Source organism: Idiotropiscis lumnitzeri, chromosome 16 (genome assembly GCF_059441095.1).
Source record: "Idiotropiscis lumnitzeri isolate Australia: NSW breed Sydney's pygmy pipehorse chromosome 16, RoL_Ilum_1.0, whole genome shotgun sequence".
NCBI lineage: Eukaryota > Metazoa > Chordata > Actinopteri > Syngnathiformes > Syngnathidae > Idiotropiscis > Idiotropiscis lumnitzeri.
The window spans coordinates 17,224,995-17,245,033 of NC_142406.1; the positions used below are offsets into that span (position 1 = coordinate 17,224,995).

The following is a 20,039-nucleotide window of genomic DNA, read 5'->3' on the forward strand; positions in this document are numbered from 1 at the left end:
ATGATCTCCTTTAATGGCGCGTCACGTCGCTAATGTTCGTCCTTTGTAGTCTTCCCGCTCGTTTTCAATTAAGCAGCGTGGCCATTTACATATGCTAATGAGGGTCGTATTAATTAGGTCCCGATTGGCTAATTAGCTAGTGTGCAGGAAGCAATTGTTTGTCATCTGCCAAAGGTGTGTTCTGATTTATTTATTTATTTTTTTTTTAATTCCTCTTTGCTGGTCTGCGTGCAAACCCCGCTGGCGTTTTTAATCATTTTAATAATCGTCCCGGCTCGCACAAAGGATAAAACTCCGCCCCCCCCACCGTTGGCAAGCGTCGCATCTTCTTCCTCGTTTAGGCGAGACGGATGGTCGCCCGTCTTGCCCACGGGTTCAAATTTGGCCGCAAAATGGCGCCAAAACCAGACACACATTGTTGCCGCTTTGTGCGTCTTTGCCGGTTTTTGTGGTTTAGCCTTCGTCACTAAATTCCATGAACTTGCTTTTGGAGGCTGATTTTTGTTGTTGTTGTTGTTGTTGCCTCTAGGGGGAGCTGTAGCGCACCTTTGGAGATGTTTTTGGATAACAACTTGACATAATACGCCGTCCTTTGTTCTTTTTGGCTCCCATTTGAAATAGAATCAAAAGATAAGTGCCCCCCCTCCACTTCACAGGGATGAGGTAATCACCCCCCCCACCCCCCGCAGAGCTGACAGCCTGATTGGATGTCTGAGGGAGGCCCCCCCGCATTCATTTGCATGCTAATTACCGAGCGCACGCACGCACCTGACGTCGGTGGCATAGCGTTAGCATTTTGTTTGGCTAACAACAGCAACAGATAAATGTTTATTCAAATGACACCGCTTTGAGGCTTTTTTGTATTATTGCGTTTGAATTTTGAATTTTTCAAAAATAAAATGGTAACAATATCTTCATATTCGTTCTGACGTCGATTTTTTTTTTGGACGGCCGCATGGCCTCGAGCCTCGACGACGACGTGAGCTTCGCCTCTCGTTATTTGGCGAGGAGCCCAAAAATTCTGCCCTCTTCTTCTTTTCTTCTTGGACTTCATCAATAATGTGCGAGCGCGCGCACACGCGGCAACACGCATGAAATATGTATGGACCCACATGCAACGCTGCTGCTTTTGATTTCTTTTCAGATTTGAAAAAAAAAAGTATTTCAAAGATAGTCGCTGCTGAAATGTTGATGAGTGCGCCGCACATTTTTTTTTCTTCTTCTTTTTCATTCACTCGCTCGGCCGCGAGACAGAATTGATTCCCGCACACGACGTCGACGCGAGCAGAACCGCAACAACACGTCGAGCATTTGCGACGCGAGCGTGGAGATGGCCGCAAATCGATGCAAAGTCAAACAAAGAAAAGCAATCAAAGAAAAAGTGAAAGGGAAAAAAAAAAGGCGCACGTACAAAAATGAAAATGTGAAATAAAATGAAGCATTTGCAACTACAAATATTCATAAAAATGAAAATAAAAAAGGAAAAATCCAAATAAATACAAATCCGATCTCTAACATGAGAATAGAAAATCCCATTAATTTTTTCAGCATCTCAGACAACAAAATGCGTGTCATTAAAATACTCGCAAAATGACGTCATTTTGCGACGGGGGAAGACGAGAAGTCGCCGCTTGGCTTTCTCCTCCTCCTGCATTTTTGCTTTTCCAAATGTTTTTTGTCAACATTGATTTGTGCCGCGGCGCCGTACCGCTTGCATGTCATTTTCCCAGAATCCCCCCGACCTTCTGCTCGCTCTTTCTTGTGTCCAAATGGCCGCTCGTGCTGAGTCTTTGGAAGGAAAAATGCCCGAGAAAAAAAAATGGACAGACTTGAAGGTCAAAAGGTCGAGGAAGTGGCGAGCGTCGGCGCGGTCGGGCCATCGCGTCCGTCGGCCTCTTCATGAAAGTCGACTGCAGCGATGGCGGCCCAAAAGCCGCTGGGGGTCGGCGCCAAATATTTTATTTTAACTTTCACATTTTTTTCAAACGGAACCATTTTGGCCAATCACAGCACAGCACATTTTTCGCGTGACCGAATGTTTTTTTTCAAGTTAAGAGTCGTATTTTAGCAAAAAAGCTCGTAAAGCTTTTTAATAACCACTTCGGAGTTTTTCAAGTTCATTTTTCAAAAAAGTATTTATTTTTTTTTGGCGCCGTTTTCTGAATGAGAGCATTTTAGTGAGCAAGCTAAAATCAGCGTAGCATTATTTGGACGTTAAGTTCGCAGCGAAACTTTTTGGTGTCGAGCGTTCGAAACTCGCGCCACAGAAGAGGCACGCTTGGCAGCAACCCGGATGGAGCGCGAGTGGCGGCGCCGATGAAAGGCGCCTTTGAAGAAAAAAAAAAAAAAAAAGAGCCTCGCCGCTGGAGAAGTGAGCAAGGAGGAGCTGACAAAATGTTGTTTTCAAGGCTTTTTTTCCACATCAATTAGCAAAAACGTTTTTCTTTTTTTTCTCTTGGTTTTCCTCTTTTGAGCGCCGACGAGAAAAACCAAAACAGACGCAGTTGCACGAGCGCCGCATAAAGCGCGTCGTCACAAGTGGAAAAATGTCAGCTTGGTGACTTTTTTATACTTTTGAGCATGCAGGAAATAGTTGAGATTTTTTTTTAGTGATGACATCATCATGCAGCTTCAATCAACAATTTACTCGGCAAGTCGTTTGTTGAACAGAATTCGCAATGATTTGCAAAATTTGCATCAAACTTTTTGATTTGATTTATTTATTCCTTTTTGCGGGTTGTATTTCCAACTAAATGTCCAACTTTGACGAAGCCCCGTGAAAGGTTGAGCAAAAAAAAAAACATCCTTACTGCTCCATCAATCACAAATTTTGCATGATTTCAAATCAAGTCAAACCGTATGGGAAAAAAAACCCCCACATTTTATTTTTGATTCCAATTTTTTTATTTGAAGCTCTTAGCATGTTAAATTTATTCACAAATTAATCAGAAGAAAAATGTCAATTGGAAAAAAAGAAATGGTGTGCCTTAGCTTTGTGTTCGAGAAATGTTCAAAACAAATGCAAATGCGCCACAGAATGAAAAGTCACGAGGCTGCAGATTAACACACACACACACACACACTCGATTAATTGAATTCGAGCGACATTATCCGGCAGCCTGCCGCTAATTAACTTAAGCGCACTTTTGCATATTGCACTTGTTTAATTTCTTCACGGGCAGCGCCGTTAATGACCAAAAAAAAAATGTCATGGGCTTTCACTTGATGCTGAATGCAAAAAGGAAACGCCGGCCACAAAATGTCTGCCGAGCGCGACATCGTCTCTGGTGACGTTTGTCAATTTTTTTGCATGATTTCATCCTAAATTATTCACCAAACAACTTGAATGAAATGAAGACGTGACATCTTGCGGAACGATTTGAAAGCATTCTTGGCCCATTTTGTTTTCTCACCAGCCATGACTGCCCCCTACAGGACTGGAGGGGAACACTCTTGAACGATCTTTAGGATTCTTTTTTTTTTTCATTTCAGACAGTTGAAGAAAATGTAACATTTGACTTTGGAGGCTTGTGAAATCTGCCTAGCAACAAGTGACACCAAAGTTCCATTTTCCCCCAACTGGCCGTTAAAAAGCTTGTCATAAAAAACTGAAAGCGCTCTTTTGATGACGCAGAACACGTCAATGTCTGTCCGTTTCACACAAACATCGGAAAAGAAAAACTTGTTACCGAGCCGCACGCACGCAAAAGTAGTGCCCCCCCCCCCCAGACATGCTGTCTGATTACACTAAATTGCAGGGCTGTTTTTAGTCGACAAACAAACCTTGCAGTGCAATAGAGCCCCCCCGTGGGTCAGCTGTAAGAGGAGCACAGTGTGTCCATTATGCGGCACGCCACGCCCCCTTTCCATACATTCGCTCGGACGTTGACCTGCAGGCGAAATTTGATCACGGGAACTGAAATTGGACACCAAAAAACAAAACGACAACAAAAAAAGCAACAATTTGAGGCCACTTCGGCCCGCTCGTCTTTTGGGTACCGTTCCAGTTGAGTCTTCAGATCCCGTCACGCGTTTGCTATCGGGTTGAGGTCTGGGCTTTGACTTTCTTGTCTTTGTCTTATTTCCTTTTTGCAACACGCACACAAAGCGGCACGGCACGCGGGAATGAAAATTGACAAACGTTTTTCTGTTTTTTTTTTTTTTAATTTTCAGTGTGAATCAAACCTCTCGTTTAATATGCAGCATTTTTTTTGGGGGGGGGCGAGTTGATTTGTTAAAAACCCGAGACGTTCTCTTGCTGTGATCTCAAAGAAATATTTATTTTCTCCCGCTGTGAAGCACTTCAGCTCAGCTCCTTGAAAGCCCCCCCTCACCCCCCCCTGGGGATTCAAGGGGCGGGGGGGGGGCTCTACCCCTCCCCCTTGAATCGCGAGTGCCTTCACTTGCTTTTGTTGTTCACGTTAATATTTCACGCCGACTTGTTTCAATATTTATCGCGCCGCTTCAATGGCGCTTGCGGCGCGGGTGCGAATGAAACATGAAGTTTACCTTCCGCTGTGACAACACAACACCGGGCCGCGTCCCGGCGTCTCTTCTTTGTCTGCCGGGTGGCTGCCATGGCAACCGCAAAGCAAACCTCGCTTCAAAATGTCCGTCCGTCCGTCGGCGTGCTGACGATTTCCGCCAGGCACCCAAAAATGTGACATCAATTCATCCTCAACACCAGATGGCGCCGTTGGAACCGCTTTCTCAATCGTCGTGATTTCCTTCTCGATACTCAACATACAAAAGCGCTCGTGCGTGAAAATGAGAGCGCGGCGGGAGTGACCCGTCCTTTGTCACGTTTGACAGCCGCCATCTTATTAAAGCTTTAAAGTGGCGGCGGCCATGACAGGCGCTTTGTCAAGAATGAAGTCGTGTAAATGCTTAACGACCGTTCTCTTGACACGCGGTCATTCGCCGGCGAGAATTAGCGGCGCTTCCTGCCACTTGCGTTCAAAAGGCCAGCAAATTTGCACTCTGGAGACTGGAAGAAAAAAAAAAAAAAAAAGGCTTCAAGTTTCTGTGCGCCCATTAGAAGAACGGAACACAGTAAAAAGTCGCAATCTAAAATCAATGAGGCAACGTACGCTCGATTGTTTTTTTTTGAATGTTCCATTTTGCTGCTTTTTGTGTTTTGCACGACCGTGTCGTGCTTTGACTGCAATTAAGAGCCGGAAAGATGAAATTGGCGTGAGACGAAAACAACGGCAAATGTCAAGCGAGCCTGTTTGTGATTTGCTGGCTGCCATTTGACTCGAAGGAGAAAACGAAACTTTGTCGTCTGAGTCAAACGCTCGCTCGCCTGGCGAATGACAGGTCGGGTTTCGCCTCTCATCCTCGAGCGAACCCGCCGCTTGCCTTAGGGGAGGCCCACCAATCGCTCGGGTCCTCGCACTTCCCGCCGCCGTCCGTCCCCCCGCAAACCGGATGGCCAAGTTGCTTTTTATTGAGCGGAAAAGCCAAAGCGCAGGAACGTCGCCGTTCTTCAGTCCACGCTCGGTGCGGACTTTCTCCACCGCGGCCACCGACTCCAGCAATCCCTGCGGGTGCCGCCACGTCAACCGGGCAAACATATTTGCCGTTTGAGTTGTCGAGCCGTCCTCGTTAATATGAAAGAATAGTCAAGATTTCACCTTCTACAAACGGACACGCGTTGTGGAAATCGCATCACTTTCACATCCTTTTTTTGTGCACGTTCAATCATAAAACGCATGCATTATTTTCAAGCTCTAACCACGAATGGATTTAAAAATCCTTTTCATATCTTTCAGCGAAACAAGTCACAGCATGTTGGGTTTGTTTCACTCAACGGGAGAAATTAATCACATCCGCGCTGGAGTGCATTAAGCCGCTCGCGCACGCTGAGCTTGACGACCATATTAGGACAACGCAGTCGAGGCGCACGTCCGTGCTGTTTGTTAACGTGTCCAACTTGGTTGCCATGGCAACTCTTGCACAAAACAAGTCTCGCAATTTTGCTGCATGCGCGTGCGTGTTGGATCGCAAATTCTGTCTGGTTACCAAATATGGTTCCTTTATTGTCGCCTTTGTTGAAACCGAACGGCGCCAGAAGGCCTCTGAGGTCCGCAGGCTCGGTCGGGTCGATTGGTGGCGCTTTTCGGGTTCCAAAGCAAATGTGGTGAAGAGGCCTTTAGACGTGATGCTGCGTGCAAATGGAATAAGAAGTCAAGTCAGCCCCAAGTCGAAATTTTAAAGTCCATGTCAATATACGGTCTTGTACTTTTAAATGTCCAAATCTTTTCTTCGTAAATGCGTTTAAAGGTTGTCGTGTTTTTAATTCTTGTATGAAATGTGCCATATAATAAAAATCATAGTTATATAAGATAATTAGTTTACTATTTCTATAACTGTTAGATCAGCCTCCTAAAAATGTTGTCTTTGTCGTATTTAAATTTCTTCCAGGGAAAAAAAAGAATCTGAAGCTGATATTTGAAGAAGTCACTGATTGGCTGCGAGAAGCGACTTCAGAGGGTTTTTTTGGGGTGTTTATTTTGGGCGCAAGTTACTAAATTTTTTCTTTTCCGCGAAAATTAGCCGCTTGTTGTATTTTATTGGTTCAAAATCTGTTGTAATTTGAAAAGAAAAAAGAAACGGATGAAAACGGGGAAAGATTTACTTTGGCGTTGACATTTCTTTGCCTATGCCCGCCCCTTTCCGCCTCCGATTGGAGGACGCCGCCGATATTCGTATCTAATTGGACGAAAGCCCCGCCCGTCACTCCTGCAGACGCGTAAACCCGGAACTGGCGTCAAAACGGTGCTACGCTGGCGTTTTGCAAGAAATCAAGAGCAAAGTACAACAGAGCGCTTTATTTATTTGTTTTTGTTCATTCACCTTCCAACTGTCGCCTCGCCTCGCTTCGTCCAGGGAGCGCCGTCATAAGAACTTAAAAGTACACCGACTGTGTGAGTATCTTGGCCAATTCATGAATGGAAACTGTGTGGAGGTGGGGGGGGGGGTGATTCTTTCTTCGATTCTTTCTTCAACTTGCAACATTTATCGCGTGTTTGCACAAAATGAAACATTAACTGCTTTTTGAATGATTCTCTGTGACTGCAAACGTGTGTCGCTTGTGATGACGTCACTCTGCATCCCATCGGGGGAAAAAATTGGAGACCTACAAATATTTATTTTTATTTTATTGTTTTATCTCCAACAAAATAGAATGTTTTGGAGCCATTAAAAAGGGCTATAAACCGATCTTTTAATTTCATCAATGAATTGAAAATAATAAATACCACCCCCCCCAAAAAAAAAATATATAAAAAAACATGACCAGGATTTGAAGAAAATGTTGGCTAATTGGTGCCTCCCCGCCATTTATTTTTAGCCCAATGGCGCTTGTAGCTTCAACGCGGCGTCAATGAGATGCATCGCAAGCGCGCTTGCCGACAAAAAAGATGACGAGAAGGAATGTAATTCGAGGTTGTTATCATGAACGAAACAAACTAAAAGTAAAACTGAAAAAAACGGAATAAATTACAAATGAAAATGCTGAAACTAACAATTAAAACGCACTCTAATCATAGCGAAAATCTTTCAGGACAAAGACTCCAACTCAATTATTTATTTATTTTTTTTTAGCTGAAGAAGAAGAATGGGGAGGAAAGACGCCAGCGCCACCAACCTACCGGTCGATCAGTACAGGAAACAGATTGGTGAGCCCCCCCCCACCTTTCAAAAGCCGCCATCTTGGAAACCGAAACAATCATTTTTCTTTTTTTTTGCAGGTAAGCAGGACCACAAAAAGGCTAAGTCGGTCCTGAAGGCCACACGACTCAAAGCGGAAGCCAAGAAGAACTCGTCCGCATTCAAGGTAAGATGACGAGAAAAAAAAAAAAAAAAAAAGCGCGTTTCAAATATGGAACTTTTGTTAATTACTCGCCTTTCCTTCGTCGTGCCCGCAGGATTAAACGCACGCCTGCGATGAAACGGTCGGCGCTTTTTTCGAATAGACGCGTCTTTAATCCAATTAGATGAGTCGCCATCTTGAAATATTGATAGGCCTCGTTAATTATTCGCGAGAAGACGACGAGAGTGTTGGACTAAAAATACCTGACGGACGCTGTTAAAAAGCGTCTCGGCCGTCGCCGGCCTCAAGCGGCGCGACGGCAATTTCGGCCCAAATGCGAAGGCGCGGTTCGGGTTCCGTCTGAAATGCGTTTTTGGCTTCCGGGCTTTTCCTCCGTACGTATCCGCTGTCCCCGTCATCCACGGCCGTCCTCCCGACGTGCCGCCGCATGAGGAGGCAGCGGCTGCCGGGACGTCTGGACCGCTCGGCACGGCCAGAACCAGCGAGAGACGGCAAAAGTGCGCGTTGGACGCCGCTGCGAGCGATGCGGTGACATTCCTCCAATCGTCCGTCGCAAACGAACACATCTCAGGGGGGGCGGAACCATCCGGACCTTCGGGAGACGACCATTTTTCTGACTAAGGTCGGATGGCGAGGACTGACCGGCAATAAAGGGTCAAGTGCCCGACTCTGCTCACGTGGAAAGTCAGACCCCAAAAAAGAAAAGGAAGTTGCTCTGCTTTCTTATTGTTGAATCGATTTGTGAACGCGCCACCGCTGCAGCCGTGGCCCACTTTGCCCCAAATCGGCGTTCGAAGCCCTCCGAGCTCTCCGAGGCTGATGAGAAAGTCGCTTCGCTAATGACTTGAAGTGGGGAAAATCTGAGTGGCCCTCGTGAAAGCGGAGCTGATGAAGATTGTTTAACGAGCGAGCGGGGGGGGGCGGAGGCGGCGCCACTCGTCGTCAAGTGGACCGCCATGCATGTGGAAAAAGGACAAAAATGCAGACAAAATGGTTCCGGACTTTTTGTCCTGACTTGTAAATGACCCAAAAAAATGGTTGCGGATGAAGACGGAAAATGTTTTTTTTTTTGTGTTCTCAGGACGCCTTTTTGGTGGTCGTGGCCATCTTGCTCTTTGTCGTCTGCGTCTACGTTTTTTTCTACCTCAACCTGAGCAACGAGCTCGACACGGACGCCGACGTGGACTGAAAGCCGCCTTGCGAGGACGCTCCCGACAGGAAGTGACTTTCGGACTCTTCATTAGGTACGCCCCCATTTTGCAAACGGAGCCCGTTCATTTTGAAATTTGGACAAAAATCGACGCGCAAATTCTGTGAAAAGCAACCCTTGGCCAATCCCAAATCTTAGCCACGTCCTGTCAAAGGTCAACCCTTCCAAAGAAAAGCGTGCCGCTCGCTTTCCTTTCTGGCCTTGACTTGCTCATGAAATGGCCTCCAAAAACGGACGCTCGCGTTTGTTTTTCTGTCAAACGTGCTCCACTTTGTGGCCGTCTGCGGGCCATCGATTGGATGCCGATTCTTTCCAATGGAATTTTGGGGGTGTGGCTACGTCAAAGCCCAATTTGCCGTTCCGCTCTGAAGTCAAATGCAAATCTGCCGTCACGGCGAAGGAGACGGAATAGCGACGGGCGCGTTTGGACGTGGATTAGCCTCGCTTTTGTTTGCATTACGAGAATGCGCCGCTCCGTCTCGCCCCGAGCGCTCCCCCGCGGCCACGAAAGCGACCCACTTGGCATCCACTTGAAATTGCTGACATCGCAAACACGACGGAGGCGGCTTTTCACTCGCCGGCCAATTCATTAGGAACGCCACCTTCACCTTTCAAGCTGCGGGTTCAAAACGTCCAATTTTCTCGCTTACTTTTCCACTTTGTTATTCTGCCGATTGTGACGAGAATTTTTTTGGATCTTTTTGGAATTGTTCCCAAATGATCGACTTGTTTGTCCTCTTCTCAGAAAAATAAAAGCCTTTTTCTTTAAATGTGATTTGTCATTTTTTCCTTTTTGTGTCGTCAGCTCGTAAACGGAAATGGATATGACGAGCTCTCGCCTCAATTTGCTTTTTACGGCCTCGCCGTTATTCTCGTTCACGCGGCTTCATTTGCAAGCGATAAACGCGGAAGCGACGGCGGCTCGAGTGTCTCGTCCGCGGCGGGAACGGACGCACAAAATGGCCGCCGGCAAACAATTTCAAGAATGCGCGTCCGCTCGTCTTTTCTCAAATCGATCGGCGCTCGCGTCGGCGTCGTTTCGGGAAGCGAAACCGCAACAAAGCCGAGCGTCTTTTGGGACGCAAACGTCATTTCGTTCCAGTTGGCGTGACCGACGTGCCTTTTGTCACGTTTGTCGTGTCGACACAAATGAGCGCTCGCTTTATCGCGCGTGCGTGTCAAGTGCTTTGCGTGCTCGAGACGGAGGGTCGGCGCCGCCGGACGCTCATTTCGGCCCCCTTCTCCTCTTTTCTCACTCTCGCGTGTGCACTGATGACAACGAAAAGAAATGAAGCGTGTGTGTGTGTGTGTGTGTGTGTGTTGTGGTGTGTGCGTGTGTGCGTGCGTGCGTGTGTGTGTGTGTGCCGCTTGCGCCGGTGCTCGCCAGGTTTCCTCTCGCCGTCGCTCTTCATTTGCTCGCACGTTTGCCATTGTTGTTCACGGCGGAACACCTGGCCCGTTGCGTGCGCGTGCACTTCTTGTTGTCATTTCCCCTGCGAGCGACGTCCACCCAGAAGTCCGCAAACTTTTTACCTTCGTGATCCTGAGGCGACCGCCAAACTTTTTTTTTTTTTTTTTGACCACCTCATTTGTTTGTCTCGGCTGCTCCGAATGGAGTCGATCCATTTACAAAAATTATCTTTTGCTGAGCGTTGACGTCGGCCGACGACGGACGGACGACCTTTGACCTTTCAAAGTCCCGTTTGACGCCGCCCGTGGGGAAGATGAAACTTTTCGGACGCATCGCCAGCAAATTGAATTTGAATTTTGTGTTCAAATTCCCAACTGGCCAACTTGAAGGACGTGAAAATGTCGGCCTCCCTTTTTGCGTTTTTCTGCGAGCGTCGCCAAATGTTGCAATCACGTCATGCGAGTGTGACTCGATGAAAAGAATTTGCCGGGTGTCATGCTTGGAATGACTTTGAGTCTTTTTCTTTTGGCAACGGAGCCGTTTTGCACAAAGTGTCATTTGCGTGAAAGGCGGCGGCGGCGGCGGCCCGTCGACAATTGGCAAATTGCAGCCCAAAGTGCATCTGGAGTTCAAATTGCTCACTTTTTGCAAAGTCTTTGTCAATAAATGCGAGCGGCTTTTTTGTTGTTGTTTTTTTCTCGTTTGCTCAGCACAATGGCCGCCGCGAGTAAATTGGCGCGTCGCTCAGCGGGAATCCTATTTGTATTTTTTATTTATTTTTGGGGGCTCGTTGCGAGCGACGCCTCTCGCCGTCGGCAGCAGGTCACTTCCTGCCGCGTTTGCGATTTTGCCCAAAACATTTGACAAAACCATTTTTTTTCCTTTTGTGTGTGTACAAAGCGACGTTGTTTTAGAAAAGCCCCCCAAATTTTTGGGGTGACTTTGTGCACCATAACCCATCAAATGCAGTCAATTGACTTTTCGGACCCAACTTGGGTTATTTTTAGCGACGACGTATGACAAAATGCGTTTGTTGTCAACTTGAAGCCGCCGGTGGTTGCGCAACGTCACCCGTGAGCGAGCGCGTGTTGCGCAATAACGACTTGGGGTTCCCCGGCCCAAATGTCGGGGTGACACAGGTGTCCCCCTCTCAACGATGCGGCGAGCAGATGGCGGCCGCCGCGCCAGGCCGAGCGTTGATTGAAAGGTTTGAAACCCGGCCAGGCCGGCGGCGGCGGCGGCGCCGTACCGAGCCCACCTGCTTTTCACGCTCCGGGACATCTGGCGGAGGTTGAGCGGAACCTCCAGACACAAAATTGTTGGCGTCTTCCGAATCCCAATCGAAGCGGACGAGCGTCAAATTTCTGCTCAAAGGCGAAAGTGAACAAAAGGAAACGTTTTTCTGCTCTCACATTAATTTTTAAATGCCGATCTAAAAATGATTTCCTTTTCGGTGATCAAGTTGACAGGATTCTTGTGAGTTTTTTTTTTTTTTTCTTTCTTTCTTGTAACTTGTACTTTTTAGGATTTTTAAAAAGGTACAATTCTTTTTATTCTTTTGCGATTTCTGACATCTTTATTCCGTATTTTTCTATTTAGGTTTTATCATGAATTTTTTTCATTTAATTTTCCCTCTTTGAATATTTCACCATCTAAAATCTAAAATGTTTCATGTTCTCCGTGCGACCGACGTGGACTCCCCGCCGGCGTCATTTTGGCCAACAATGACTTGCAAATCTCTCGGGCTCGGAGGGTTGCCAGGTCTCGAGCTCCGTTGCCAGGTCAGGCGGGCGAGCCGAGCCGAGCCGCCTTTCCCTTTTCATGCCTCGGCAATATGTTTGCTTTTTGCTCGTGGAGGCGCGCGGCATATTTGCGGTCCCGCCCGCACTAAAAGGAAACGTTAGCAGCACCTCGGGGGGCCTCTGGCGCCAATGATGGGAGGTTTCAACGTGCCGCGTTTTGGGAGAAGCGTCCGGATTTATTTTCATGACGTCGCCGCTGAAATCGGCCGTTAACTTTTATTAGCTGGTAAATAGTCTTTGTGAGTCGACGTCGGCACAAAGTCGTTGAACGCAAACGCTAACTTCCTCGCCACCGAAACGTCAAATTGTGAAAACGCTGACGTGCGGCGTTTGCCCATTTGCCGTGAAAGTTTGGCCTTTTGTTCCTTTTTTTGCGGCGCCGCAGCTGTCGCCCTTCCAGCGAGACCGAGACCCTCGCTCAGAAAAACGATGACGCTTTTTGACGCAGCCGGCGAAGATCAAAGGTTCGGCCCGGAGGACTTTTGTCAGCGACCGCTCTTAACCTCCGGCCCGGCGACCGAAGAACTTTCCGTGCGTGCTGAGCTCTCATCGGCGGCTCGGAAAAAGAAAAAGCAGCGTGTGGGACGGGCGGCTTATCGGTCCCGGCGGGCTGACACAAAGCAGACGGCGAAAAGGCGACGTACGGCGTCAGCGACGCGCCGAGACGGCCAAAGTGCTCCTGATAACAACTGGCGACGTGACGTCACGCCAGCGTCTGGCGGCTTCCGCGTGCAAACGGACAATTGGGCCCGACGGCGCCAATTTGTCGGACGCAACCGAAACAAAAAAAAGGATTTTGAGTCTTGATTTTTTTCTTTTCCTTTTTTGGGGGGATTTTCCTAAAAGTGCGTCGACGCGGCAGCCGTTTGGCCGGCCGACGTTGGCTCGCCGTTGCTTTCGCACGGCGCCGTGCGGGACGCGGCGGGACCGCGCGCTCAACGACACTTGCCGCGTGGCCAACTTGATGATGACGAGACAAATAACGGCCAACGATCGGAGGAGACAAAATAATCGGTGAAATTGTCAACGTTGATCCATGAAGACACGCGAGGTTGACGGCGGCAAAGCACTTTTTCTATCCGACAAGGCTGTGCTCTAAAGAATCAAAGGGTCTGCGAACGAAAACGTTTTTCAGCAAATTCCGCTGACTTGGCAAATTTGCAAGATTCGGAAAATCAAATTTGATGAGCTTGACTGTCGGAGTGTTTTCCAATTTCTTCAAGAGAATTAATATTCAGTCCATCTGTTCGCCCTCCTAGCTGAGCGTGACAAGATGGCCGCCGTCACCTCATTTGACTTTTTCCTCCATTTGCATCTCTTGGCGTCCGTCCTCTTTTTTTTTTTTCTTTTTTTGGTGCGGGAAGCAGAATGCTAATTTGGGAGTCGTGAACGCAAATTCATTTACACGTCGGCTCGACGTGTAAATGAGCTCCTGGAGACGAGACGCTGCGGGCGGACAAAATCAGCCCCAGAAGAGGACGAAGAGCACGAAGGCCTGAAACAATCGCCCGACTTCTGTCGCATCAATCACACGCAGAGAATGTGTGGTGGGGGGGGCACAGGTGGGCGAGCATCTGCTGAAAGGTTGTGTTGCGCTTTCCACGTATTCCGAGGAGCGTAAACAGCAGCGGCGTCTAAATTTGGACTTGCAGTACCTCGTCTGGCCACAAGACGCCAAGACGGCAGCACTGAGCCGCTGGCCGCACAATTCCAAGCCGGAGCAAGAGGCACTCGAGCGACGGTTGTCGCATGTTTGGAGCGGCTCCTTCTGATCACATTTGTTTGAACATTTTAAAGCTCCTTTTTGTTAGCCTCCGTTAGCATCATGCTAACTCTGATGAAATAAGGTGCAATGTTTAATTCTCTCTCTTTTTTGGTTTGGTGACAGTTTGACGGCAAAGCAAAGGCGAGGCACAAATGAACAGCTTGAAGCAAGCACGCTCGGCTTCTTCTTTGGCAACGCGAGTGGGTGAGTTTTTGTTTCTTCTTCTGATTTTTATGCGAGAGACGGAAGAACGACTACTTTCAAATGACGTTTATTTTGTTGCGATGTTCGGAAGTTTTTAAGTGTACAATTAAAAAAAAAAAGTTTTTTATGGAGTTAGTAGAAATCATTGCTTCTATTTTTTTAACGTCCCAAAATGCAAATCATTCACGCTCAATTTTATATTTTTTAAGTTGATATTTTCTCGCTGCTTCACAATACTTTGAAAAGTATTTGATTCTTCCAAAAGCAATTCAAACCAAAATATTTTTGGGGCCGTTTTCAACTATTTGGCCCTTTTCTTTTTTTTGATCCTCGTGATGTTGAGAATCGAGTTTGAAACGGATCATGACTGCTTTTTTGGAAAGAAAGTTGAATTTTCCCGGAAAAGGAAATCTCGATGATTTGTGCAAACTGGAAGCCATGAGTGACATTTCAATTCCTTTCAATGGGGGTAATGGAGTTGACATGCGCATTGATTGGAGGTCTTTGCTGTGCTTTGGGGGGGGGGGGGGGGGGCGTTGTTGCCAACCTGCCGTCCCCCAACGCTCGACTCTCCTAAAACGCGCTGCCTTCTTGGCTTAATGCAGTCAATAATCGTAATGGCGTGATCAGCGAGGCAGGCCCCCGTGAAATGGCACGCACGCACGCACGCACGCACGCACGCACGCACGCACGCACGCACGCACGCACGCACGCACACGCCGATGAATTAGACAAAGTGACAGAAGAAAGTGTGGAGGAGTGGAGTAGAAAGGTGGAGGCTTTACGGCGAGGCAGATGGGACGATTGATGGCGTCGGAAAAAAAAAAGGGGGGGGGGGACTCTTAAAAGTGTAATCTAGGCGTCCCCCAAGGCGAGATTAATGGCGTGCGCCTCTTCGGCACGCTGGCACCACCTCGTAAAGAGGGCCGCACATCTGGCACGAGCGGTGACGGGTGAAGGGGGCGGGGCTTAACTGGGATGCCCACCTTTGTTCAGTTTTATTTTGTGCTTTTCAAACGTCTCTGGTATGTTCCGCCCACGAACGATGAGGACCGTTTGAAACTGAGCCAATTTCGGAGCTTTCGGGAAATCCAAAATGTTGTTGCTCGTTTTTCAATCCAAAATCTCACACGAGCAACATAAAAAAAAGTCCACAAAATGATCCGACGGCCACTTTTCTAGACGTCGAAATCAAAGGTGGGCAAATTGATCTTTGCTCAGCACCTTGATGGTCGTGCGTGAGGCCAGCGAGATGGATGGCGAGGAAGTCGTTCTTTTGTTGCTGAACGCACTTCATTTTTTTTCCCCCAATAAAAATCAGCTTTGATCTCATCACGTTTTCGCTCCTTCACAACTTTTCTTTGCAAGGTCGATTGTTTTTTTCCGCCAAAATTTCTCACACTCGCACATGCGATCAAAGTGTTTACGTTGACGGTGCAAACTTTTCCGACCTCAACCTTCATTTTTGGTGGTCATTCCAGTGCTGCAAAAATTCTGCATTGGCAGCGGGCGTTTTTTTTATTTAAATTATTTTTTTTTTTTCCGCTTTGGTCGCCGTATGCTGAGAATTGATCCGTTGATTAAGATGCGCGGCGGCACGCACGCTAAATGGCCCCCACGCAGCTCAACTGTGCCATGCGCGGCTACGCCCGTCACAATTAGCAAAAAGAGGAGCACATGTGGCCAACGCTTGCGACTTTATCGCCGTGAAAAATGCAAATCAAATCATTTATGAAGCGCATAAATACGCCGCGTGATGCTTGACGCTCGTTTCGTCCCGCCGCCTGTCGTCTCTTATTTAGCTCTCACTTATTTCAGATCTACTGACCCCCCCACCCCCAAAAAAAGAAAAATAAGCTAACTCGCTAGCCACGTCAGCCACTGTTTGACCGCCAAGCGGATAATTGCATCAGCGAGGACGAAAAAAAAAAAACCAGCGCGACTCTTGTGATGCTTCGCGAGCAGCAAATTGGCCCCCCCAGGTGTGTTACACCAAATGGCCACAAATTTGAATTACAAAGCCAGGAAGCTCCCCGAAAAAAAAAAAAAATAAAAAATGACATTGGCGACTTTTGATTTGAATTTTAGCCGTTAAATCGCCAATTATTTAAAATGGAGACGCATCGAATTCGGATCTTTCTCTCTCAAATGTCATTCGTTCCAAAAATAAAATTGAAAAAAAAAATCATAATCAGGAGGTAAAAAAAAAACAAAATTCCCTGCAAATATTTGGCGGTAGCGCGTCATTGAAGAGAAACGGCCGGAAGGAGCTCGAACGCGAGCGGCGTCGCGATACGCTCGTGTGAAACGGTCAAGACGTCCGCTCGATTTTCATCACGTGGACGGCGCCAATATGGCCGCCGCCGCCAATCCGATACGCTCCTGCGCGCTTGAACGTATCCGGACGCTGTTTGACGCGAATCTTCACCTCGCCCGAGCTTTTTCCTGACGTCCCTCAATTGGGCTTCAACCCCCCCCCCCAAAAAAGTTTCCGTGATTGGAGTGCGTCTCCCAGCCGAGACTTTGAAGCCGCCCGCCATCTCGGCGCAAAGAAAGAAACGGCGGGCGCCGCGTCGCCTTTAAAGTGCTTCCATTCGTCCTAATTATGTGCTTGTAAAGAAGGAGACGGAGAAAAAAAAAAAAAAAAAATCTCCAAAGGCTCGAATCAATCTGATTTAATTAAGTGCAGTCAGTCACACGAAAGGCGCAGAATGGAATTAATAAGCACCTTGTGGATTTGCATTTTAAGGCGTGTCATTGTGCCAATCGCCGCCGCCGCGCACTGGCGCACCTTTTTTTTGCCGCCGGGACAAAAGCAAATTGAGCGTCAAGAAATGGGCGACCCGTCCGTGCTCGACTTGTTCGCCGATCGGGATTATTTTGGGCTTTAAGCGCTCGCTCGTCTTCATCGCGACGACGTCGAACAACGCTGCTTCGCAAATCAAACGTAAAAGTAGTGCTTGCGCGCTCTGCGCTGGCGACTGTCGCATATGGGGCGGATTTCATTTCCCGCCTTGCTCGGCTCCACGCCAGATAGCGCCCGGCCCGTTTTGGAAGCGCCGCTCGGGAAATATGACAGATAAGAAGACCGGCCTCTTCTTTTTTTTTCTCCAATCTGATGAACTGCCGAGGCTTTTTTTCCTTTTTTTTTTTTTCTTCTTTGCAGTGGCGGAGAAATGCGGCAAAAAATGTGAGAGATAAATGAAACGTGTTGATGAGCGTCGCCGGCGTCGGGAAATCCGGCGGGAGGGACGTCGATGATAGCGTCGTCGGTCGCCGTGACGATCGCATCGTCTTTCGATTAAAAGCGAGGGAAGGCGGCTTGCCGTTGCCGATTTTCAAGCTTTCCCAAAAAGTCTTTCAAATGTTTGAGTGAACGTTCGTTTTTCGAAGCACAATCGGGATTTCAAGAACCCAAACGAATATCGCGACCGACCGGCGCCAGCCGGTCGAGATTTGGCCGCGCGTCCTCATGAACAAAATGTTTGCACATTTTCAGTCGGCGGCGGCGGCGGCGGACGTGGCCTTCCTGTTTCCAGCGCGCGTTGCCTCACGGCCTTTTGAAACAAAAGTCTTGAGACGTTTCAGCACGCAATCGAATTTCAAACGTTTTGACGAGCGCGTATCCGAATTTCAAGACGACCGACCGACTTCTTTTTTCATTTTGCTTTGCTCGTTGTCGTCGGTTTTTTTTTTTATTATTTTTTTTTAGTCTCTGACTTTCTTTCTTGCCAATTAACCTTTCCGGTCCTTTCAATTACGAGCGGTCGCCTCTCTTTTTTGTCCCTTCTTGTTTTTCATCAAGCGTTCCAGTCAGGCTGAATGACTTGAGGACGATCGCGGAAAAAAAAAAAAAAAAAATTCACCTTGGCCGCAAATTGCCATCTCCAAAAGGATTTAATTTTCTCTCGTCAAGTCGCGTCACTTTGTGGCGCCGTGCTGGAATTTGGCCTTCCGACGCCGAATGTCATCGGTTGAAAGAAATAACGCGGCCATTAGGCGGATCAAACGCAACTTGTTGTCAACGCTCATGACTTGCACCGATGTCAAGGTCCGAAAGAAAACTTCTCGGCGCTGTGGCCACTCTTGAATAAATGAAAGTTTTGTTTCGCGATAAAATTTGAAAAATATCAAACGTTAAAAAAAAAAAAAAAAAAGCAATTTGAATAAAAAGTGTGTTGAAGACTGCAAAGGCGATTTTAGCGGAAAAAAAAAAATTCCTCACCAATCTGCGTGGACGCCGTTTCTCTCCTGACAATCGCGGCGAAACATCTTGAGACGCCAAGAGGATAGGCGATGACGAAACGGCAAGGGTGTGTGTGCGTGTCCTGCGATTTTGGTGCAGGGGCAGCAGGAAACACACACGGTGCCTGTTTTTGCTGCCGGGGGGTTCCTGGAAGTCAAGGACCCCGTGTGATCGCACGCACACACAAACGCACCCCCACAGGATACCTCGCCTCCGAAACAGGAAAAACATGCTGCTCGCGATACACTCGCACAAGACAAGCAGATTTCCTGCATTTTGCCACCTAGTGGGCGGCCTCCTTTGTCACGAAGCCGTCAGACCCCGTGGGTGAGGAAAGCAAGCCCCCCCCCACACACACACACACACACACACACACACACACACTTGGCCAACCGTAAACAAGCGTCACCGAGCGCCAACATGGCGGCGTCGCAGCCCGAGCCAACTTCAAAGTTGAAAACAACTGAGCTGGACTTAGTGATTCTTTTGCGTACCACAAGGGGGCGCCTGCGACATCCCGTCTTGTGAGCTTTACACACCAGCAGACAAATTAGCCATTGAAATTATTTATAAATATTTATTTCTGAAATGTATTGAAATAGTTTTTCATTTTAGCGTCAGCTTCTAATCTCTGCCAACCGAGCATGCGGCGGCGTGTCGACGAGGCGGCAGACGGCAAGAAAAGGAGAGGAGTGGCGCAAGCGTTGCCGCTAATGGCGTCATCTTCCTCCCGTGGAGACGCGGCCGAGGGAACAATGCGCTCCGCCGGGGGGGCAAAATATGCCAAATATTTCAGACAAAAGCGCTCATTCGACGGGTCGAAGCTTTTCGCCCGTGACAAAAAGATCAATTTGCGACGTCTAGAAAGTCTACACACCCCTGCTGAAGTGGCAGGCTTGACTCAAAAATCGTTTCCAAATGTTCTGACATCAATGTGAGCTGTACAACTTATTGAAAAAAAAAAAAAAAAGTGTGGTAATGTTGCACAAGTGTGCACACCCCTCGAATTGGGCTGAAGTTTATTTTGTGTTAATGGGAGGAGCCTTGGATGTGGCCCTCCCATTTAGCCCAAGTTGGCGATTGCTTCATTGGGACCACGTCGAAGGGGGTGCACACATTTGCAATTCATTTTTACCAACCTTCAACCTTCTCGCATCATCTTGCTCATGATCAGACTAAATGATGAAGAAACGTAAAAAAAAAGCCAAAATTCAAGCCGATATGTCCAATTTTGATCGCTCATGACGACGAGTCGCCTTCGCTTGATTCTGCGGGTCGGATGATTTCCAGATGGTGCGGCCGAAATGTTTGCCTTCGGTCGCTCGCACAGGCGCACGCGCACACCCGTCAAAAAGGCCCTCAAGCTTCCGGCCGCTTCTTTTCCGCTCCACCGCTTGGACGTCAGGAGTGAGAATTTGTGATTTGCGAGCAGAGTGACCAAATTCTTGAGCTCAAAAAAGAAAAACGACGACGAAATGCGAGCTTTGCAACGGGAAAAATGCAATCCTCAACGCCAGCGTTATTTTCACACAATTTGGTGATTTTAGCTTTGCAGAAATTTAAT

At 47.8% G+C, this 20,039-nt stretch overlaps 1 protein-coding gene across 5 annotated transcripts in view; it reads left to right on the forward strand.

Annotated features, from left to right (window-relative positions):
* runx1t1 (RUNX1 partner transcriptional co-repressor 1) overlaps nucleotides 1–20,039 on the forward strand; it is a 41,894-nt gene that overhangs the window by 5,807 nt on the left and 16,048 nt on the right. For 3 of the 5 annotated variants that reach the window (XM_088318581.1, XM_088318580.1, XM_088318583.1), the window contains exons 1-2: nucleotides 8,940–9,081; nucleotides 14,149–14,229. In XM_088318581.1, coding sequence (XP_088174707.1) covers nucleotides 14,178–14,229 — 52 coding nt within the window. In that variant the 5' untranslated portion in view covers nucleotides 8,940–9,081; nucleotides 14,149–14,177. Of the gene's footprint in view, nucleotides 1–6,747; nucleotides 6,930–7,608; nucleotides 7,683–7,754; nucleotides 7,841–8,918; nucleotides 9,237–14,148; nucleotides 14,232–20,039 lie in introns of those variants that run through there. The other 2 variants (XR_015846890.1, XM_088318586.1) reach the window with 2 other exon arrangements.